General features: G+C 50.5%; 1 protein-coding gene across 1 annotated transcript; it reads right to left on the reverse strand.

The window, feature by feature from the left end:
- Positions 1-81: 81 nt before the first annotated feature.
- capn1a (calpain 1, (mu/I) large subunit a) lies at positions 82-22830 on the reverse strand. Its single transcript, XM_066678437.1, has 21 exons — positions 22585-22830; positions 20328-20397; positions 11395-11513; positions 10742-10875; positions 9855-10023; positions 9411-9494; positions 8766-8851; positions 7900-7974; positions 7645-7805; positions 7355-7524; positions 6598-6609; positions 6214-6425; positions 6091-6130; positions 5946-6011; positions 5784-5841; positions 5600-5664; positions 5438-5506; positions 5061-5139; positions 4559-4672; positions 483-541; positions 82-317 (listed from the first exon to the last, which is right to left on the reverse strand). Exons 1-21 carry the CDS (start codon positions 22828-22830, stop codon positions 291-293), a joined length of 2115 nt encoding a protein of 704 aa, XP_066534534.1. The 3' UTR covers positions 82-290.
- Between the last annotated feature and the right edge of the window lie 1996 nt (positions 22831-24826).

Here is a 24826-nt window from a genome sequence, read left to right on the forward strand (position 1 = left end):
CCCTCCCCTTAAAACCACACCCTCATCTCTCTCCCAAACCCTCCCCTTAAAACCACACCCCCATCTCCCTCCCAAACCACACCCTCACATAAAGCAGGCGGAGTTAGGATGGAGGTCCCTGAAAAAACATTAATATTATATTAAAAAACTTAAACACAACTTTCAAACTGAGTGAGGAAGGCCATGGTGGGTGGAGCTAAATGCTGTGGGAGGAGCTACAGCAGGTCATCCGGAGGCAGAAGCTTCAGCTCAGGCACTTGTTCAGAACTTGACTCTTCCAGCGCAGCCCCTCAACCGCACATCGTCAGATACAGCCACTAAAACACACACACACACACACACACACAGTGAGAGAGAGAGGGTTAGAACCACTACACACCACAACCGCACATCATCAGATACAGCCACTAATACACACAAACACACACACACATCAGAAGAGAGGAGAGAAGTGAGCGGAGCATGACTCCAGTGAGTTGTACCTGAGTGATGTTCATCTCTACGTCTCCCGTCCCCTCAGCGTCCAACTCCCGAAAAGACCCTGAAACCAGAGACACCCGGTTACAGCATGGACCGGCCACAACATTACAACCAGCACCAACACACTTAAACCTTGTGTTGAGTGGAGAGCCCCTTTTCCCCGTTACATTAAGAATGAAAACACACTCCTGTGTGAGCAGCTACAGCTTGGTGTAAAACACTCCTCACTTTCAATTCTGTAACTTCAATTTTCTTTCATTGCACTGGTTTTAACTTTTAAATGCCTTTATGTTTTTTATTGGGCGTCACAGTGGAGCAGCAGGTGGTGTCTCTGTCACAGCTCCAGGGTCCTGGGTTTCCTCCAGGTGACTGTCTGTGAGACGTGTGGTATGTTCTCCCTGTGTCTGCGTGGGTTTCCTCCGGGTGACTGTCTGTGAGGAGTGTGGTGTGTTCTCTCTGTGTCTGCGTGGGTTTCCTCCGGGTGACTGTCTGTGAGACGTGTGGTATGTTCTCCCTGTGTCTGCGTGGGTTTCCTCCGGGTGACTGTCTGTGAGGAGTGTGGTGTGTTCTCTCTGTGTCTGCGTGGGTTTCCTCCGGGTGACTGTCTGTGAGGAGTGTGGTGTGTTCTCTCTGTGTCTGCGTGGGTTTCCTCCGGGTGACTGTCTGTGAGGAGTGTGGTGTGTTCTCTCTGTGTCTGCGTGGGTTTCCTCCGGGTGACTGTCTGTGAGGAGTGTGGTGTGTTCTCTCGTTCTCTGCGTGGGTTTCCTCTGGGTGCTCCGGTTTCCTCCCACACTCTAAAAATTCACATTGGTAGGTGGATTAGAGACTCAAAGTGTCCGTAGGTGTGAGTGTGTGAGTGAATGTGTGTCACCCTGTGAAGGACTGACGCCCCCTACAGTGTGCTCTAAATGAATGTTAATGAATGTTTTGACTGTGTAAAGCCCTTTTAACTTAAAGACGTTCTTTAAAGAAACTTGCCTCATTACAAAGAGTGAGTTTACAGTTGTCAGGAGCAGAGTTTTCCTTTCGTTTCCTTTTAAGTTTATTATTGCAATTAAAAAAATAGCCTCAAAGTAGGAACCGAACGAACAGAAACTATGTCACATTAAACGTGATTAACATCAAAGAATGTGGTCATAAACGTCCCTGAGTGAAGTGAAAGGCCTCAGTGGCACTGCTCCGTCAGGAGGAAGGGTCTAAGGATGCGTTCCGACTGTAGCTCAGTTCCGGACCAAACAAGAAAATGACACATTGTTACACTTTAGTCCTGGTTTAGTTTGAGTTCACACTGAGCCTTTTACAACTGCAGCAACGTGAATAAACAAGTGACACGTGACGCACACGTGACGTTTACTTTGCAGGAGTCGTCAGCTGGGATTAATGCACTGTTCGGGGTTGAGTGTGTTCACCCGGAGCAGCAGCATTTACCAAAACACAGAGAGGTGATAAAATGGATAAAGGAGTGAAAACCATCAGAGTCCTCCCCCGTCTGAACCCACTCCACTACAGAGAGACGTTAGGAGTCTGTCCTCGGTTCACTGTGGTTCGCTGAAAGATTGTGGTCACATCTTCGGACTCGAAACCTTGGGTGTGGTTCCTTTAGAAGCCTTTGGTTCATATTGTGTTCACACTTCAACAAACCGCACCAGAGTTCGAGCAGAAACAGCCCGAGACTCTCCTGCTCAGAGGGTCCCGCTCCGCTTCTTCGTCCGCACCAGGGTTCGTGAGCGAGCGTTCACACGGACTCTAATGGACTGAACTAACAGAGCAATCACAGCAGGGTTCATTTTCATCTAAAATCAAGTCTGACGATCCACACACACTCAGAAACACACCCCTCTCCTGCTGAAAGAATCAACCTCAGACTCAAACGGAAAGTAATGCATTTAAACTGTTGCTTTTTAATGTGTTTAAACCTGAATAAAGCTGAATGTAAAATGCTAGGGTTAGGGTTAATTCAGACTCTGAGTCCCAGGTCCTAGTTTCAGTCGTAGAGCATTAGACAGTCGTCACTGAGCGAAGTCTGGTGTTTCTCTGTCACTATTCTCAGCCTCGTTAAGTGTTTTAGACTCTCCTTGATTCTCTCTCTCTCTCTCTCTCTCTCTCTCTCTCACACACACACACAGCTCTGTTCAGGAGGCCGTATGCTGTCAGGTCCCGTGCTGTAATATATATTTATAAATACTTTAATATTCATGTACTTAGCTTCTTTACTTTTGGCTCTTAGTGGTTGAGTAAATACTCGCTCCAAAAGACTCGCTCGCTTCTTGTTTTTGAGAAGTGAGCAGTTCGTGGTTGATTTGGTGGAAAGAGGAGTGGTTATAAACGACCAGTTCACACCTGTGCTGCCCCTGAGCACCCCGTCTAAAAGGATTTTTCTGTCCAACGTCCCTCCCTTCATTAAGGATGAACAGATCGCTCAGGAGCTTTCCCGCTGTGAGAAGCTCGTCTCCCCGATCGAGAAGATCCCTTTAACCTGTAAGTCGCCCCCTGATTAAACACTTGGTGTCCTTTAGGAGAGTGGGTTACATGGTGCTGAATGGAGGAGCTGAAATGTTATGGTGTTGACGGTTTTGTGTACTCAGTGTTTGTGAACAACACTATGTCGCCATCAGCAGGGTCAGCTGTTGGTGGTGTCTGCGGGGGCTGCGTCGGCCGTGGTGGAGCCCTTTTCAGCTGTAACTTCTGTTTGGGTGTCTGCCGGGGACGTGTCGGCCACGGTGGAGCCCTTTTCAGTGGTGCAGTCTGTTTGGAATAGTGGGGCTCCAGGGTCTTGCGGAGACCACAGGAGATCTAGCCTCTAGGAGATCTGGCTGATTTATTGGGTATAACAGCACAGGGGGCGCTGGTCCGCTCACGCTTTCAGTGCGTGAATGAACTGGATGCTCCTTCTAAGTTCTTCTTTGGTCTCGAGCGTAGAAATGGACAGAAGCGGTACACACACGCTGTGCGATCAGAATCAGGGCATCTCTTTACTGATCCTGCTGACATTCACAAGCGAACAGTGGAGGACAACCCCTTCCCTGCCCTCATCCTGGCCCCTGTCCTGGAGGACTGCGAGGGGCCCCTGCCGGAGTGCAGAGGGGAGTCCTGCATGAAGTTGGACAGTGCCTCCTCCGGGAAGCTGCTGTACAGAGAAAGCCTCTGTGAAAGCTCTGAATAAAGAGACTGAATGGGAGGGTGGACACGCCGTGGAGGGAGGTGCTGTCTCTCAGTGATGATGTGAAGCCTGAGTGGAGAGCGTTGTACAAACCACCGTTAACCAAAAGAGCTGCTGACCCTCCAGTGGAGGGTTTTACATGGGGTTTTACCTGTTAACTCTTTAATCTCTGTTTTAAACCCTGAGGTAGCTCCAGTGTCCTTTCTGCACTCAGAGGGAAACTATCACGCTTTTATGAGATGTTTTAGGCTACGTCCCCTTTTTTGAGTTTTTACAAACAGTTTTTATGGCTTTTAATGTGATTTTTACTGTGCACACTTTTATCCTGGGTTTTAAAAACAAAAAGAAGGGCCATTTGTTGAATTGTATCCTTGGTCGGGCGAAACTGGCCGTTTACAGCAGTCAGAAAAACAAGGTCGAGCAGGACACTGACAGCGAGGTCGTAAGGGTTTTTATCGACTGGTGAGACCAAGGATTCTTATTGATTTTAATTTTTATAAGTGCATGAAGAATCTGGGGCTGAGTTTTGACTATTGAGTGTCCCCACTTGTTATTAATAAAGGACCCTAAAAAGTAAAAAAAAAGACTCTCTCTCTTGTTCATCTCTCTCTCTCTCCTCTGTCTCTCTCTCTTGTTCATCTCTCTCTTGTTCATCTCTCTCTCTGTTCTCTCTCTCTCCTCTGTCTCTCTCTCTCTCTCTGTCTCTCTCTCCTCTGTCTCTCTCTCTCTCTCTCTGTGTCTCTCTCTCTCTGTGTCTCTCTCTCGCTCATCTCTCTCTCTCTCTCTCCTCTGTCTCTCTCTCTCTCGTTCATCTCTCTCTCATTCATCTCTCTCTCTCGTTCATCTCTCTCTCTCGTTCATCTCTCTCTCTCTGATTGTGAACCGATGCTGTGGTGCTGAAGCTGTGCAGAGACGTACTGAACATTGCCTCCAGTTTCACCAGGCAGCAGATGAAATTGTCGAAATCGATGGCTTCGTTGTCTGCGTATCGGGCCACGAGCACCTGGTTCAGCTGATTGTTGAGTTTGAAACCTGAGAAAAAAAGGAAACGGACAAAAGCACAGTCGTTACTGAGGCTCAGAGCCAGGGACCGGGGAACGCTGTGAAGAAACAGCACTGTCTCCACTGCCCCTAGTGCACTCGTGTGTGTGTGAGTGTGTGTGTGTGTGTGTGTGTGTGTGTGTGTGAGAGAGAGAGAGAGAGAGAGAGAGAGAGAAAGACACACACACAGATGGTTAACTGAAGTCTCAGCTGCTCCACAGTGTAAAAGGATGAGGACTCTCCCGGGTCCTGCTCTAAAGCCTAAGTGAAGTTATCTGACGTGTCCTTGTTAAACCCTCAGCTGTTCGGGAGCGTGCTGAAGGGGCTGTAGGTTTAATCTCAGGTCACAGTGGATAGTGAATGACTGCAGGAGCTTTACCTGCGGATTCCAGAGCCAGCCGCATCTCGTACGAGCTCATGGTCCCCGACTTGTCCAGGTCAAACTGCCTGTAGATCACCTGCGGGAGACACGGGCAGAACGTCAGAAATGGACTAATCCCCACCTGCCCCCCACCCCGCCTGGATCGGTTCTGTTAAACTCAGCGGGGCTCCAGCAGAACCGAGCGGAACAGAAGAGCAGGGCATTTTCAGAAGAGGAATATTTTTTATCCAAAGTTAATTAACAACCGCTCAATGCTTAAATCGACGGCCGGATCAGCCACGTCTCCGTGTGTTAAAGCCGTGAAGCTGCTGCACGTGAACCCTGTCCGTACGGATCCAGCAGAGGGGCACTAAGGCTGACCTCCTCACACTCACCAGCCACTTCCTGATTTTATTCCACAGGATCTGGAACTCGACCAATCCCAGACGAGCGCTGCCGTCTTTCTGAGAGCGAGGGAGTTAAGAAGAAGAGGAAGGTGAGTTTTACCCGTGGCCCGCGGACTCAAGTGTGGACAGTGATCTAAAGAGGAAGGATACGTCCATGAGGTTCACCATCGTTCTGCACGACTCCAGGCTGAAACCATCCGTCTTCAGATCTTTGTCTGAGGAAACAACACATTTATTTTAAAGCTATAATCTATTTATCTATAAACTATGAAGAATCAAGAAACAAGGGACGAGGGGAGGAAAAGAGGAAGAGGAAAGGAGAGGAGAGGCTTACGGCGGGACAGGACTCTGTTGAGGATGGTCCTGAGCTCGTGGACTGAGATCTCCATGTCCTGTCAAACAACCAAAGAGTGGAGTTCAGAGGGAGTTTGTGATTTAGAAAGGTCCAGTGAGGTAAACATGGGGGAATTACGCGACAGAAACGAAGGTTTCTAACCTCTCCGGCCAGCTGAGCGAACATGGCCTTGAAGGAGTCGTCAATGCTGTCCTCCGTGATTTCCTCCTGAAAATAACACATCAACACAATAAACACTAAACCAAGACCCCGGCCCGGCGCTGACCCCCCACAGCACCACACTCACCTCATCCTCCAGCTCTGCAGAGATCTCATCGTCCAGCTCCCTGTGCAGTTCAGAATTGTTACTTTATTAATAACACCACTGTACAGCTCATACAGGACACACACACCGCACACACACACTCACTGTGTCTCAGACAGCTTCTCTGTGAAGACCCTCAGGACAAAGTCGGCCTCCTTGCTCGGTTCGAAGGTGGAGGGCACGATGAGGTACTCCCCGGGGGGCAGACGAATCCGATTGCTCACCTCCCGCAGGTTGATGAAGGTCTCGGAGCGAGCGCAGGACGAGTGGCTCAGGAAAAAATTCTTCTTCAGGTGGACGTTCTGACAGCCGTGGAACTACAGCCAGAAACACAACAGAACCATAAACCAGACGACACCGGACCCGGGACTCAGCCCAGAACCAGCCCCCCTCCCAGTGAAATGTGTCAGAGTTTAATACGAAGCCGTAAAGAGGTCGGAGAAACACAGCGACCTGTTCATGGCTCTAACACTGAAGTGAAGTCAGTACCTCCTCTGGGATCTGCAACGACAACAACACACCGCCGTCAGCACAGACACAAACCACAGTGGCCTAAACCTGGGGTAAACATGGTCTAAACCCAGTCTAAACCTGGTCTAAATTCTATTTAAACCTGGGCTAAACACAGTCTAAACCTGGGATAAACCCAGTCTAAACTTGATCAAAATCCAATCTAAACCTGGAATAAACCCAGTCTTAACCTGGTCTAAATTCAACATAAACCTGGGAAAAACCCAGTCTAAATCCAATCTATACTTGGGATAAACCCGGTCTAAACCTGGTCTAAATCCAATTTAACCCGGGGTTAAAATCAGTCTAAACCTGGTCTAAATCCAATTTTTAACTGGGATAAACCGGTCTAAACCTGGTCTATATCCAATCTAAACCTGGGCTTAACCCAGGCTAAACCTGGTCTAAATTTAATGTAAACCGGGGATAAACCCAGGCTAAACCCAGTATAAACCTGGGATAAACCTAGCCTAAATCCAATCTGAACCAAGTATAATCCCGGTCTCAACCTAGTCTAAATCCATTATAATCTTGATCTAAACCCGGTCTAAACCCAGTCTAAACCAGGTCTAAACCAGGTCTAAACCCAGTCTAAACCCAGTCTAAACCCAGTCTAACTCTATTCTAAACCTATTCTAAATCATATCTAAACCAAGTCTAAACCAGGTGTAAGATTAAGGAGCGGTGTAAATCAGGCGGTATATAATACGTTGTGTTGTGCTGTCCTTGATCTCACCTCGTAGACGGCGAAGCCGATAGTGTGCATGTCCTGACCGTGACGGCGATGGCGTCTTCTGTCCTTCTGCATCAGAGCCACCAGGAAACTACAGGCCACCTCTTCATCCTCGGGATCATCGTCCTCCTCCAGCAGAGTGATCTTATACTGAGGGTTAATCCAGAATGTGTCTGAGGAGCAGAGAGCAACGTCACGACACACACAAACCTGCCTCAGGCTGACACACGGGCTACAGAGGGTTGGTGTGTGTGTGTGTGTGTGTGTGTGTGAGAGAGAGAGTGATGCCTCACTGGGATGGTTCCTGCAGCCCCCGGCCGTGCTGCCCCTCCTCCAGGACCCGTGGAAGGTGATGGTGTTCCAGTGGCTCATGGCGTCCTCGCTCAGAGCGTCCGGAGTCAGGTTACAGATCTCCAGCCTCGAGAACTGCCGCAGAAACTCGCTAAAGGACATCCTGCGGGGGACAGAGGGGGAGGACATAGTCTCATCATCTCAGAGGACACTCAGTGTCTCACAGAGACCAACACCGACTCCTCCAGCAGACTCACCAGAACTCCCCGTCCTCCATCTGCAGACACAGCTCCTCTCGCTCCGACGGGTCAACCTCATCCCACTCGGCCGAGCTGAGGGAACACAGACAGAGCGCCGTGGGTCACTACTGTTATCACCCCAGAGCCCCAGGGACACAGCGGGTCACTACTGTTATCACCCCAGAGCCCCAGGGACTCAGCGGGTCACTACTGTTATCACCCCAGAGCCACTGGGACACAGCGGGTCACTACTGTTATCACCCCAGAGCCCCAGGGACACAGCGGGTCACTACTGTTATCACCCCAGAGCCCCAGGGACTCAGCGGGTCACTACTGTTATCACCCCAGAGCCACTGGGACACAGCGGGTCACTACTGTTATCACCCCAGAGCCACTGGGACTCAGCGGGTCACTACTGTTATCACCCCAGAGCCCCAGGGACACAGCGGGTCACTACTGTTATCACCCCAGAGCCTCAGGGACACAACGGGTCACTACTGTTATCACCCCAGAGCCCCAGGGACATAGCGGGTCACTACTGTTATCACCCCAGAGCCACTGGGACACAGTGGGTCACTACTGTTATCACCCCAGAGCCCCAGGGACACAGCGGGTCACTACTGTTATCACCCCAGAGCCTCAGGGACACAACGGGTCACTACTGTTATCACCCCAGAGCCTCAGGGACACAACGGGTCACTACTGTTATCACCCCAGAGCCCCAGGGACATAGCGGGTCACTACTGTTATCACCCCAGAGCCCCAGGGACATAGCGGGTCACTACTGTTATCACCCCAGAGCCCCAGGGACATAGCGGGTCACTACTGTTATCACCCCAGAGCCTCAGGGACACAGTGGGTCACTGGTCAGAACCAGGACTCACTTATCACTCCAGGCCCCTGTCCACTCCACCTGACCCCATGGGTTCCGAATACGGATCAGTCTCTCCATTCGACCCTGGAACTCCACCTGGAACAAAGAGGAACAGTGTTTTACACACACACACACACACACACACACACACACACACACACACACACTATATATACACTCACACAGGCACTACATATGTACATACACACACATACACTCCATACACACACACACAAACACACTACATATACACACTGGCACACTGGTTGTTACTGAATGTCTATATTTGTGATGTAGTGTATTTTGTGTGTGTGTGTGTGTGTGTGAAGTGTGTGTGTATGGATTGTGAGTTTGTTGTGTGTGTGTGTGTGTGTGTGTGTGTGAAGTCAAAGTGTATTGTGTGTGTAATGTGTGTATAGTATGTGTGTGTGTTGTGTGTGTGTGTGTAGTCATAATAATAACAATAATACATTTTATTTGTAATGCACGTTACATTTCAAGGAAATTTCAAAGTGCTACAGGAAAATCAGAAGAATAAAAAAAGAAATAAATTAATTAAATCAAGATCAGTAAGAGATGCAAAAAATAAAAAATAGTGTAGTGTGTGTGTGTAATGTGTGTGGTGTGTGTGTGTGTAGTGTGTGTGTGTATATACCTGGCGGAGGGCTGTAACGGAGTAGGCGTGACCCTTCACCAACTTCTTAAAGGTCACAGCCTCCAAATCAAACCTGCTGCTGATCTGTGACATCACAAACACAAACAAACATAAACACAATTAAATAAATAACAAAGTAAAGGCGGAATGTGAAGTGAAAATTCAGTTATCCATTTTCTGCAGCAGGGGGCACTGTCTACCTTCTCCTCCCAATCAACACCAGACTGACCCTGCCCCAGCGGGGTATACACTCAGTGAGCGTGTGTGTTTGTCTGTCTGAGAGAGTGTGTGTGTGTGTGTGTGTGTGTGTGTCTGTGAGAGTGTGTCTGTAAGTGTGTGTGTGTGTGTGTCTGTGAGAGTGTGTTTGTCTGAGTGTGAGTGTGTGTGTGTGTGTGTGTGTGGGGGGGGGGGGGTTCTGTGAGTGTGTGTCTGTGAGGGTCTCACGTCGATGGAGCAGCCCAGCAGGGATCCCCTCTCCAGGGCTTTGGAGATGACACGGTGCAGGTCTGGGGGGGCTCTGTTGAGCTCATACATCTCAGACACTCCCCCAGTGAAGTCCTCAAACCCTTCCGTGGTGGAGCCCCCTGACAGAGCCTCGTAGGAGCCGTTCAACCTGCAGAGGGAGCCAGAGCACACGGTCTCACACTTTCTTAGAGAATCTCACACAGTCTCACAGCTTCTCAAAGGTTCTCAGATGTTCTCAGCTTCATGTTGATTTCCTTCTGAGACGCTTTAAAGGACAGGTGTGTGAACTAGAGGACGAGTAAAGATTTAATGACCCCTTTAACCCTTTCACGGAGCTGATGGTAAAAAGGAAACAGGGAAAATGCTGCATCACTCAAAGCTTTAATGTGTTTTTGTGGCAGAGTTTAAACGTATTAAACACATTCATTCATTCATTCATTCATTCATTCACTGTCTGTAACCCTTGTCCAGTTGAAGGCGGCGGTGGGTCCGGAGCCTACCCAGAATCACTGGGCACAAGGTGGGAACACACCCTGGAGTCCTTCACAGGGCGACACACACTCACACACTCTTATTAAACAAATTAAAGTTACTAAATGTATTAAAGGAACACTATATACTTCTTCTTCAAATTCACCCCGATGCTCCACTGAGCTTTAACAGGGAGAATACAACTTCTGAACTCAACACTGCAGAAACCGCACTATGTACATTTCAGAGGAGGGCAGGAAACCACCCCTCGACTCCCTCCACTGTTATCTGTTATCTGTGTCAGAACAGTGTTGTAAATACGGATTACACTAGGGGGAGCCCAGGAGCTTACATAGTGTTCCTTTAAATGCATTAAAGGCATTAAAGGTACGTACTTGGCGTAGGCTTTTTCTATCAGCGCGCTCCAGAACTCGTTTCCCTCCGCAGAGTGGACGAACATCAGCTCTCCATCTTTAACGGGCAGACGGTCATCGATCACGACGTCCACCCACTCCCCGAACTGCCAGAACTACACAGAACAACAGACAGCGTCTCAGCGTCTGCAGATCAGTCACCGTCTGCAGATTTCACCCAGCTGTAAAACTGCTCTCATAAAAACATCCCCCATGAAACGTCTGCGCAGACCCCAGTGACTCCAGCAGCTCCTTCCACAGAAACACTTCCTGAACGACCCCTGAGTGACTGCTTTATAGAAAACATGAATTTCTCTACAATCTTTGGTCATCACCAACTCCACCCACGAGAGACAGGACTGAACACACAGCGCCCCCTGGCCTCTGGAGGATGAGGAGCGTGTGCTTCCAGATAAACAGTAAACCTCCACCTCCCATTTCCTGCCGCTGCTGGTGTTTCACATCTGGACAGTTCCAGGCCCCGGAGAAGAGCTCAAACTGCCCAGATGTGTCACAGCTGCCGGACTCTACCGGTGCTGCACACACTCAGCAACGCTGGGACATCCCGCCCACCCTCGGGTCTCTCGGCCAATCACACGTCGCTCTGAAGGGTTTAATGAGGAACAGCGTCTCACCTGAAAATGGAAAATCCCAGCGTAGTCGTCCTGGAAGCTCTGTCCGTGAGGGACCACCCTGTGCAGAACCTGTTCGTTCAGAGTGAGGGAGGCGATTGCAGCCAGCAGCCAGCAGTCACCTGCGCAGACACACAACACCGTCACACATCTGCGTCTGCAGACACACGACACCCTCACTTGGCTGCATCCAGGAACCAGGCCACGACTGAACTCACGCTCAGCTGCAGGAGCTGGGCCCTGGGCTTTGAGCTATGGGGATATAACACCCCCCTTACATCATACAAATCAGCACACACACACACACACACACACACACACACACACTCATAACACCTTTGTGTGATCACCCCTCACACCAACTGCAGTCTCTGCTCATCTGGTGGAACATAGCTGTGAGAATCTAATGGAATTCAGCCTCATAATCATTAATGGGTGTCAGGAACACTGTTCCACTGTTCCACACACCAGAGGAACCCCATCACTCCAGAGAACACAGTTCCACAGTTCCACACACCAGAGGAACCCCATCACTCCAGAGAACACAGTTCCACAGTTCCACACACCAGAGGAACCCCATCACTCCAGAGAACACAGTTCCACTGTTCCACACACCTGAGGAACCCCATCACTCCAGAGAACACAGTTCCACTGTTCCACACACCAGAGGAACCCCATCACTCCAGAGAACACAGTTCCACAGTTCCACACACCAGAGGAACCCCATCACTCCAGAGAACACAGTTCCACAGTTCCACACACCAGAGGAACCCCATCACTCCAGAGAACACAGTTCCACTGTTCCACACACCAGAGGAACCCCATCACTCCAGAGAACACAGTTCCACACACCAGAGGAACCCCACCACTCCAGAGAACACAGTTCCACTGTTCCACACACCAGAGGAAGCCCATCACTCCAGAGAACACAGTTCCACACACCAGAGGAACCCCATCACTCCAGAGAACACAGTTCCACTGTTCCACACACCAGAGGAACTCCATCAATCCAGAGAACACAGTTCCACTGTTCCACACACCAGAGGAACCCTATCACTTCAGAGAACACAGTTCCACTGTTCCACACACCAGAGGAACCCCATCACTCCAGAGAACACAGTTCCACTGTTCCACACACCAGAGGAACCCCATCACTCCAGAGAACACAGTTCCACTGTTCCACACACCAGAGGAACTCCATCACTCCAGAGAACACAGTTCCACTGTTCCACACACCAGAGGAACTCCATCACTCCAGAGAACACAGTTCCACTGTTCCACACACCAGAGGAACCCCATCACTCCAGAGAACACTGTTCCACACACCAGAGGAACTCCATCACTCCAGAGAACACAGTTCCACTGTTCCTCACACCAGAGGAACTCCATCACTCCAGAGAACACAGTTCCACACACCAGAGGAACCCCATCACTCCAGAGAACACAGTTCCACTGTTCCACACACCAGAGGAACTCCATCACTGCAGAGAACACAGTTCCACTGTTCCACACACCAGAGGAACCCCATCACTCCAGAAAACACAGTTCCACACACCAGAGGAACCCCATCTCTCCCGAGAACACAGTTCCACTGTTCCACACACCAGAGGAACCCCATCACTCCAGAGAACACAGTTCCACACACCAGAGGAACCCCATCACTCCCGAGAACACAGTTCCACTGTTCCACACACCAGAGGAACTCCATCGCTCCAGAGAACACAGTTCCACTGTTCCACACACCAGAGGAACCCCATCACTCCAGAGAACACAGTTCCACACACCAGAGGAACCCCATCACTCCAGAGAACACAGTTCCACACACCAGAGGAACCCCATCACTCCAGAGAACACAGTTCCACTGTTCCACACACCAGAGGAACTCCATCAATCCAGAGAACACAGTTCCACAGTTCCACACACCAGAGGAACCCCATCACTCCAGAGAACACAGTTCCACTGTTCCACACACCAGAGGAACCCCATCACTCCAGAGAACACAGTTCCACTGTTCCACACACCAGAGGAACTCCATCACTCCAGAGAACACAGTTCCACTGTTCCACACACCAGAGGAACTCCATCACTCCAGAGAACACAGTTCCACTGTTCCACACACCAGAGGAACTCCATCACTCCAGAGAACACAGTTCCACACACCAGAGGAACCCCATCACTCCAGAGAACACAGTTCCACTGTTCCACACACCAGAGGAACTCCATCGCTCCAGAGAACACAGTTCCACTGTTCCACACACCAGAGGAACCCCATCACTCCCGAGAACACAGTTCCACTGTTCCACACACCAGAGGAACTCCATCGCTCCAGAGAACACAGTTCCACTGTTCCACACACCAGAGGAACCCCATCGCTCCAGAGAACACAGTTCCACTGTTCCACACACCAGAGGAACCCCATCACTCCAGAGAACACAGTTCCACTGTTCCACACACCAGAGGAACCCCATCTCTCCCGAGAACACAGTTCCACTGTTCCACACACCAGAGGAACCCCATCACTCCAGAGAACACAGTTCCACACACCAGAGGAACCCCATCACTCCAGAGAACACAGTTCCACTGTTCCACACACCAGAGGAACTCCATCGCTCCAGAGAACACAGTTCCACTGTTCCACACACCAGAGGAACCCCATCACTCCAGAGAACACAGTTCCACTGTTCCACACACCAAAGGAACCCCATCACTCCAGAGAACACAGTTCCACACACCAGAGGAACCCCACCACTCCAGAGAACACAGTTCCACTGTTCCACACACCAGAGGAAGCCCATCACTCCAGAGAACACAGTTCCACACACCAGAGGAACCCCATCACTCCAGAGAACACAGTTCCACTGTTCCACACACCAGAGGAACCCCATCACTCCAGAGAACACAGTTCCACACACCAGAGGAACCCCATCACTCCAGAGAACACAGTTCCACTGTTCCACACACCAGAGGAACCCCATCACTCCAGAGAACACAGTTCCACTGTTCCACACACCAGAGGAACCCCATCACTCCAGAGAACACAGTTCCACTGTTCCACACACCAGAGGAACCCCATCACTCCAGAGAACACAGTTCCACACACCAGAGGAACCCCACCACCCCAGAGAACACAGTTCCACACACCAGAGGAACCCCATTACTCCAGAGAACACAGTTCCACACACCAGAGGAACCCCATCACTCCAGAGAACACAGTTCCACACACCAGAGGAACCCCATCACTCCAGAGAACACAGTTCCACACACCAGAGGAACCCCACCACTCCAGAGAACACAGTTCCACACACCAGAGGAACCCCACCACTCCAGAGAACACAGTTCCACACACCAGAGGAACCCCATCACTCCAGAGAACACAGTTCCACTGTTCCACACACCAGAGGACCTCCATCACTCCAGAGAACACAGTTCCACTGTTCCACACACCAGAGGAACCCCATCACTCCAGAGAACACAGTTCCACTGTTCCACACACCAGAGGAACCCCATCACTCCAGAGAACACAGTTCCACTGTTCCACACACCAGAGGAACCCCATCACTCCAGAGAACACAGTTCCACTGTTCCACACACCAGAGGAACTCCATCACTCCAGAGAACACAGTTCCACTGTTCCACACACCAGAGGAACCCCATCACTCCAGAGAACACAGTTCCACTGTTCCACACACCAGAGGAACTCCATCACTCCAGAGAACACAGTTCCACTGTTCCACACACCAGAGGAACCCCATCACTCCAGAGAACACAGTTCCACTGTTCCACACACCAGAGGAACCCCATCACTCCAGAGAACACAGTTCCACACACCAGAGGAACCCCACCACTCCAGAGAACACAGTTCCACACACCAGAGGAACCCCATCACTCCAGAGAACACAGTTCCACACACCAGAGGAACCCCATCACTCCAGAGAACACAGTTCCACTGTTCCACACACCAGAGGAACTCCATCACTCCAGAGAACACAGTTCCACTTTTCCACACACCAGAGGAACTCCATCACTCCAGAGAACACAGTTCCACTGTTCCACACACCAGAGGAACCCCATCACTCCAGAGAACACAGTTCCACACACCAGAGGAACTCCATCACTCCAGAGAACACAGTTCCACTGTTCCACACACCAGAGGAACCCCATCACTCCAGAGAACACAGTTCCACTGTTCCACACACCAAAGGAACCCCATCACTCCAGAGAACACAGTTCCACACACCAGAGGAACCCCACCACTCCAGAGAACACAGTTCCACTGTTCCACACACCAGAGGAAGCCCATCACTCCAGAGAACACAGTTCCACACACCAGAGGAACCCCATCACTCCAGAGAACACAGTTCCACTGTTCCACACACCAGAGGAACTCCATCAATCCAGAGAACACAGTTCCACTGTTCCACACACCAGAGGAATCCTATCACTTCAGAGAACACAGTTCCACTGTTCCACACACCAGAGGAACCCCATCACTCCAGAGAACACAGTTCCACTGTTCCACACACCAGAGGAACCCCATCACTCCAGAGAACACAGTTCCACTGTTCCACACACCAGAGGAACTCCATCACTCCAGAGAACACAGTTCCACTGTTCCACACACCAGAGGAACTCCATCACTCCAGAGAACACAGTTCCACTGTTCCACACACCAGAGGAACCCCATCACTCCAGAGAACACAGTTCCACTGTTCCACACACCAGAGGAACTCCATCACTCCAGAGAACACAGTTCCACTGTTCCTCACACCAGAGGAACCCCATCACTCCAGAGAACACAGTTCCACTGTTCCACACACCAGAGGAACTCCATCACTGCAGAGAACACAGTTCCACTGTTCCACACACCAGAGGAACCCCATCACTCCAGAAAGCACAGTTCCACACACCAGAGGAACCCCATCTCTCCCGAGAACACAGTTCCACTGTTCCACACACCAGAGGAACCCCATCACTCCAGAGAACACAGTTCCACACACCAGAGGAACCCCATCACTCCCGAGAACACAGTTCCACTGTTCCACACACCAGAGGAACTCCATCGCTCCAGAGAACACAGTTCCACTGTTCCACACACCAGAGGAACCCCATCACTCCAGAGAACACAGTTCCACACACCAGAGGAACCCCATCACTCCAGAGAACACAGTTCCACACACCAGAGGAACCCCATCACTCCAGAGAACACAGTTCCACTGTTCCACACACCAGAGGAACTCCATCAATCCAGAGAACACAGTTCCACAGTTCCACACACCAGAGGAACCCCATCACTCCAGAGAACACAGTTCCACTGTTCCACACACCAGAGGAACTCCATCAATCCAGAGAACACAGTTCCACAGTTCCACACACCAGAGGAACCCCATCACTCCAGAGAACACAGTTCCACTGTTCCACACACCAGAGGAACCCCATCACTCCAGAGAACACAGTTCCACTGTTCCACACACCAGAGGAACTCCATCACTCCAGAGAACACAGTTCCACTGTTCCACACACCAGAGGAACTCCATCACTCCAGAGAACACAGTTCCACTGTTCCACACACCAGAGGAACTCCATCACTCCAGAGAACACAGTTCCACACACCAGAGGAACCCCATCACTCCAGAGAACACAGTTCCACTGTTCCACACACCAGAGGAACTCCATCGCTCCAGAGAACACAGTTCCACACACCAGAGGAACCCCATCACTCCAGAGAACACAGTTCCACTGTTCCACACACCAGAGGAACTCCATCGCTCCAGAGAACACAGTTCCACTGTTCCACACACCAGAGGAACCCCATCACTCCAGAGAACACAGTTCCACTGTTCCACACACCAGAGGAACCCCATCTCTCCCGAGAACACAGTTCCACCGTTCCACACACCAGAGGAACCCCATCACTCCAGAGAACACAGTTCCACACACCAGAGGAACCCCATCACTCCCGAGAACACAGTTCCACTGTTCCACACACCAGAGGAACTCCATCGCTCCAGAGAACACAGTTCCACTGTTCCACACACCAGAGGAACCCCATCACTCCAGAGAACACAGTTCCACTGTTCCACACACCAGAGGAACCCCATCACTCCAGAGAACACAGTTCCACTGTTCCACACACCAGAGGAACTCCATCACTCCAGAGAACACAGTTCCACTGTTCCACACACCAGAGGAACTATATCACTCCAGAGAACACAGTTCCACTGTTCCACACACCAGAGGAACCCCATCACTCCAGAGAACACAGTTCCACTGTTCCACACACCAGAGGAACCCCATCACTCCAGAGAACACAGTTCCACTGTTCCACACACCAGAGGAACCCCATCACTCCAGAGAACACAGTTCCACACACCAGAGGAACCCCACCACTCCAGAGAACACAGTTCCACACACCAGAGGAACCCCACCACTCCAGAGAACACAGTTCCACACACCAGAGGAACCCCATCACTCCAGAGAACACAGTTCCACACACCAGAGGAACCCCATCACTCCAGAGAACACAGTTCCACACACCAGAGGAACCCCACCACTCCAGAGAACACAGTTCCACACACCAGAGGAACCCCATCACTCCAGAGAACACAGTTCCACTGTTCCACACACCAGAGGACCTCCATCACTCCAGAGAACACAGTTCCACTGTTCCACACACCAGAGGAACCCCATCACTCCAGAGAAAACAGTTCCACACACCAGAGGAACCCCATCACTCCAGAGAACACAGTTCCACTGTTCCACACACCAGAGGAACCTCATCACTCCAGAGAACACAGTTCCACTCTTCCACACACCAGAGGAACTCCATCACTCCAGAGAACACAGTTCCACTGTTCCACACACCAGAGGAACCCCATCACTCCAGAGAACACAGTTCCACTGTTCCACACACCAGAGGAACTCCATCACTCCAGAGAACACAGTTCCACTGTTCCACACACCAGAGGAACCCCATCACTCCAGAGAACACAGTTCCACTGTTCCACACACCAGAGGAACCCCATCACTCCAGAGAACACAGTTCCACTGTTCCACACACCAGAGGAACTCCATCACTCCAGAGAACACAGTTCCACTGTTCCACACACCAGAGGAACCCCATCACTCCAGAGAACACAGTTCCACTGTTCCACACACCAGAGGAACTCCATCACTCCAGAGAACACAGTTCCACTGTTCCTCACACCAGAGGAACTCCATCACTCCAGAGAACACAGTTCCACACACCAGAGGAACCCCATCACTCCAGAGAACACAGTTCCACTGTTCCACACACCAGAGGAACTCCATCACTGCAGAGAACACAGTTCCACTGTTCCACACACCAGAGGAACCCCATCACTCCAGAAAACACAGTTCCACACACCAGAGGAACCCCATCTCTCCCGAGAACACAGTTCCACTGTTCCACACACCAGAGGAACCCCATCACTCCAGAGAACACAGTTCCACACACCAGAGGAACCCCATCACTCCCGAGAACACAGTTCCACTGTTCCACACACCAGAGGAACTCCATCGCTCCAGAGAACACAGTTCCACTGTTCCACACACCAGAGGAACCCCATCACTCCAGAGAACACAGTTCCACACACCAGAGGAACCCCATCACTCCAGAGAACACAGTTCCACTGTTCCACACACTAGAGGAACTCCATCAATCCAGAGAACACAGTTCCACAGTTCCACACACCAGAGGAACCCCATCACTCCAGAGAACACAGTTCCACTGTTCCACACACCAGAGGAACCCCATCACTCCAGAGAACACAGTTCCACTGTTCCACACACCAGAGGAACTCCATCACTCCAGAGAACACAGTTCCACTGTTCCACACACCAGAGGAACTCCATCACTCCAGAGAACACAGTTCCACTGTTCCACACACCAGAGGAACTCCATCACTCCAGAGAACACAGTTCCACACACCAGAGGAACCCCATCACTCCAGAGAACACAGTTCCACTGTTCCACACACCAGAGGAACTCCATCGCTCCAGAGAACACAGTTCCACTGTTCCACACACCAGAGGAACCCCATCACTCCAGAGAACACAGTTCCACTGTTCCACACACCAGAGGAACCCCATCTCTCCCGAGAACACAGTTCCACTGTTCCACACACCAGAGGAACCCCATCACTCCAGAGAACACAGTTCCACACACCAGAGGAACCCCATCACTCCCGAGAACACAGTTCCACTGTTCCACACACCAGAGGAACTCCATCGCTCCAGAGAACACAGTTCCACTGTTCCACACACCAGAGGAACCCCATCACTCCAGAGAACACAGTTCCACTGTTCCACACACCAGAGGAACCCCATCTCTCCCGAGAACACAGTTCCACTGTTCCACACACCAGAGGAACTCCATCGCTCCAGAGAACACAGTTCCACTGTTCCACACACCAGAGGAACCCCATCACTCCAGAGAACACAGTTCCACTGTTCCACACACCAGAGGAACCCCATCTCTCCCGAGAACACAGTTCCACTGTTCCACACACCAGAGGAACCCCATCACTCCAGAGAACACAGTTCCACACACCAGAGGAACCCCATCACTCCAGAGAACACAGTTCCACTGTTCCACACACCAGAGGAACTCCATCGCTCCAGAGAACACAGTTCCACTGTTCCACACACCAGAGGAACCCCATCACTCCAGAGAACACAGTTCCACACACCAGAGGAACCCCATCACTCCCGAGAACACAGTTCCACTGTTCCACACACCAGAGGAACTCCATCACTCCAGAGAACACAGTTCCACTGTTCCACACACCAGAGGAACTCCATCGCTCCAGAGAACACAGTTCCACTGTTCCACACACCAGAGGAACCCCATCACTCCAGAGAACACAGTTCCACACACCAGTGTTGGACACAGAGTGTGTAACAGAGTAGACACTCACCCAGAGCTCCCTGACAGATGTCCGTCCTTGTGGCCCCTCCCACAATAAACTGGGGGTCATCACACAGCTCCTACCACAGAGACAGGCCCCCGCGTTATTACTGTTACATTACTACAGTGTTATTACAGTTACATTATAAGTCTTAATACAGTTACATTATTAAAGGGTATTACACTGTTACAGCACTATTACACAATAACCATTTTTATTAACAAAGGAGTAACATTTTAAACAGATACTACGTTATTATTGTTTTTATTGACCATTGCTCTGAATCTGTGAGAAAAATCTCACTTTCTCTTACACACACACACAGTCACCTTCTCTTACACACACACACACACACACACACACACACACAGTCTCTTTCGCTTACATACACACAAACAAACACACACAGTCACTTTCTCTTACACACACACACACACACACACACACCCTTTTGCTGGAGTTAAACCCTCACATGCTCAGGGCGCTCAGTCACAGGCAGAGAACAGCTGCAGTGTAAACAGTGGGGGAGGGGAGGGGAGGGGGGGGCACTGAGTTCTGCCCAGGGTTCATCTGCTGAGAGCAGGAGACAGGGGGCGCTGCAGAGCCAGGCTCAGTGTTTACCACACTGACCACACAGCAACATTCTCCGTCTACACAGCCCTGTTTCACACACACTTTCACACATTCACCATCACACACTCAAAATCAGACACTCACCATCACACATTCACCATCAGTCATTCACTATCAAACACTTACCATCACCATCAGTCATTCACTATCAAACACTCACCATCAGACACTAACCATCAGTCATTCACTATCACACACTCACCATCACCATCAGTCATTCACTATCACACATTCACCATCACCATCAGTCATTCACTATCACACATTCACCATCAGACACCATCAGTCAATCACTATCACACACTCACCATCACACACTCACCATCACTCAATGTCCATCATTCAATATAATAATAATAATAATAATAATAATAATAATAATAATACATTTTATTTCATAGGTGCCTTTCTGTCACTCAATGGCACCTTACAAAGAGTACAAAGTAAACAATAAAAATAAATAATACCAAAAACACACAAGTATACAGTATTGAAAACAGATAAACAATGCAACTAAGTCATTCAAATGAAAAGGCAATCCCATAATCACCATGACCATCAGTCATTCAGTTTCACACACTCACCATCACACATTCACCATCACACATTTACCATCACACACTCACCCTCACATATTCACCATCACACATTCACTATCAGTCATTCCCCATCAAACACCAACCATCAGTCATTCACTATCACACACTCACCATCACCATCAGTCATTCACTATCACACATTCACCATCACCATCAGTCATTCACCATCAGACACCATCAGTCAATCACTATCACACACTCACCATCAGTCAATCACTATCACACACTCACCATCACACATTCACCATCACACACTCAAAGTCAGACACTCACAATCACAAATTCACCATCAGACACTCACCATCACACATTCACCATCAGATACTCACCCTCACCATCAGACACTCACCATCACACACTCACCATCACCATCAGACACTCACCATCACACACTCACCATCAGTTATTCCTTATCAAACACTCACCATCACACATTCACCATCACACACTCAAAATAAGACACTCACCATCACACACTCACCATCACATCACACATTCATCAGACACTCAACATCACACACACCCTTACATTACACACTCACCTCACTATCACACATTTACCCTCACCAGCATACACTCACATCACACATTCACCATCAGACACTAAGCATCACACATTCACACTCACCATCACCTATTCACCATCAGACACTCACCATCACCATCACACATACACCATTAGACATTTACCATAACCATCAGAAATTCTCCATTACACATTCACTATCACATATTCACCATCGAACACTCATCCTCACCATCACACATTCACCATCAGATGCTCACTATTACACACTTACCATCACACATTCAGCATCACACATTCATCATCACAATCTGACATTCACCATCACACATTCACAGAGACCCTCACCATCACATACACACCCACACCATCAAACATTTACCATCGCTATCACACATTTACCTTCACACCCTCACCCTCACAATCACACATTCATCATCACACACTCACAATCACAAATCCCCACCCTCACACACCCCATCAGTTTGTCTCTCTGTCTCTCTCTCACCGTGGGTCTGATCCACTCCACTCCGCGGGTTTTGGAGGAGTAAGGTCCAAGCTCCTTGAATCCGAGGGACAGGGGCTCTGCAGGGAAGCAGGGGTCCTCAAAGAGAAAGCCCCCCTCCAGACACTCACGCCGGAGCTCCTCAAAGTCCTGGTTCTGGAAGTGGATGGCCCGCCCATACGACCCAGCTCCATCTGCTTTCAGTCGGCTGGCACTGATGTGTGCCGAGATCCCCCCGTATGACAGCATCCTGGAGGGAAGGGGGACACACAGTGATGTGGGGGAGGAGGGTGTGTTGAAAGGGGGTGTAAGGGTGAGAGGGTGTGATATGACAGGGTGAGGGGTGGTATGAAGGTGTGGTGTGAGGAGGTGAGAGGGTGAGGGGGGTATGAAGGTGTGGTGTGAGAGGGTGAGGGGTATGAAGGTGTGGTGTGAGGAGGTGAGAGGGTGAGGGGGGTATGAAGGTGTGGTGTGAGAGGGTGAGGGGTATGAAGGTGTGGTGTGAGAGGGTGAGGGGTATGAAGGTGTGGTGTGAGAGGGTGAGGGGGTATGGTGTAAGGGGGGGAGGGGTGGGGGTGAGGGGGGTATGAAGGCGTGGTGTGAGAGGGTAAGGGGGGTATGAAGGTGTGGTGTGAGGGGTGAGAGTGTGAGGGGTATGAAGGTGTGGTGTGAGAGGGTGAGGGGGGTATGAAGGTGTGGTGTGAGGGGTGAGAGGGTGAGGGGGGTATGAAGGTGTGGTGTGAGGAGGTGAGAGGGTGAGGGGTATGAAGGTGTGGTGTGAGAGGGTGAGGGGTATGAAGGTGTGGTGTGAGAGGGTGAGGGGGTAATGAAGGCGTGGTGTGAGAGGGTGAGGGGGGTATGAAGGTGTGGTGTGAGGGGTGAGAGGGTGAGGGGGGTATGAAGGTGTGGTGTGAGGAGGTGAGGGGGTAATGAAGGCGTGGTGTGAGAGGGTAAGGGGGGTATGAAGGTGTGGTGTGAGGGGTGAGAGGGTGAGGGGTATGAAGGTGTGGTGTGAGAGGGTGAGGGGGGTATGAAGGTGTGGTGTGAGGAGGTGAGAGTGTGAGGGGTATGAAGGTGTGGTGTGAGAGGGTGAGGGGGGTATGAAGGTGTGGTGTGAGGGGTGAGAGGGTGAGGGGTATGAAGGTGTGGTTTGAGAGGGTGAGGGGTATGAAGGTGTGGTGTGAGAGGGTGAGGGGGGTATGAAGGTGTGGTGTGAGGAGGTGAGAGGGTGAGGGGTATGAAGGTGTGGTGTGAGAGGGTGAGGGGTATGAAGGTGTGGTGTGAGAGGGTGAGGGGGGTATGAAGGTGTGGTGTGAGGGGTGAGAGGGTGAGGGGTATGAAGGTGTGGTGTGAGAGGGTGAGGGGGGTATGAAGGTGTGGTGTGAGGAGGTGAGAGGGTGAGGGGTATGAAGGTGTGGTGTGAGAGGGTGAGGGGTATGAAGGTGTGGTGTGAGAGGGTGAGGGGGGTATGAAGGTGTGGTGTGAGGGGGTGAGGAGGGGTATGAAGGCGTGGTGTGAGGGGTGAGAGGGTATGAAGGCGTGGTGTGAGGGGTGAGAGGGTATGAAGGCGTGGTGTGAGGGGGTATGAAGCTGGAAGTGTTTCACTCTGCCTGGAAGGACAGTCTTGTAGAGTATAGAAATGCCTTCACTAAAGCTCAGGCCTGGCCTCGCTGATCCACTATAATAACAATAACGCTACAGCGCTGTTTAGTGTGTTTTTCAGAACTATAAACAATCAGGTGGGTTCTGAACAACGAAGATCAGCAACCAGTAAAGTCTTTATGGACTTTTTCAATAATAAAATTGAGAATATTAGACAACAAACTCAACCCACAGCATTAAACTCGACCTGACTGTCACCTGACGCGACTGATAGAAAACATAACGTAACTGTAAAAGATTTCACTAAAACTCTGTCTTTACTGGAACTCTGTGGAGCTGCTTTATGACATCATCAGCTGTAAAAGGCACTGTACAAATAAATATGATTTGATTTGGTGTGAGGGGTTGAGGGTGTAAGGGGTGAGTGTGTGCAGTGACAGAGTGAGAGTGTGTGGGTGTGACACCTCCAAACCCCTCAGCCCCCAAGACAATACCTCCCACAGGGTTAGAACTGTAGCTCAGATCAGCCCCAAACAGGCCCTGTCCTGGACTGAGAATCACTGGGGTTAGTCCCTGACTGGGGTTAGTCCTCTCCTTTGAGGAGGGACAGGTCTGAGAACTGTTTGTTCAGAGGGTCTTGGCA

Source organism: Hoplias malabaricus, chromosome 8 (assembly GCF_029633855.1).
Source record: "Hoplias malabaricus isolate fHopMal1 chromosome 8, fHopMal1.hap1, whole genome shotgun sequence".
NCBI lineage: Eukaryota > Metazoa > Chordata > Actinopteri > Characiformes > Erythrinidae > Hoplias > Hoplias malabaricus.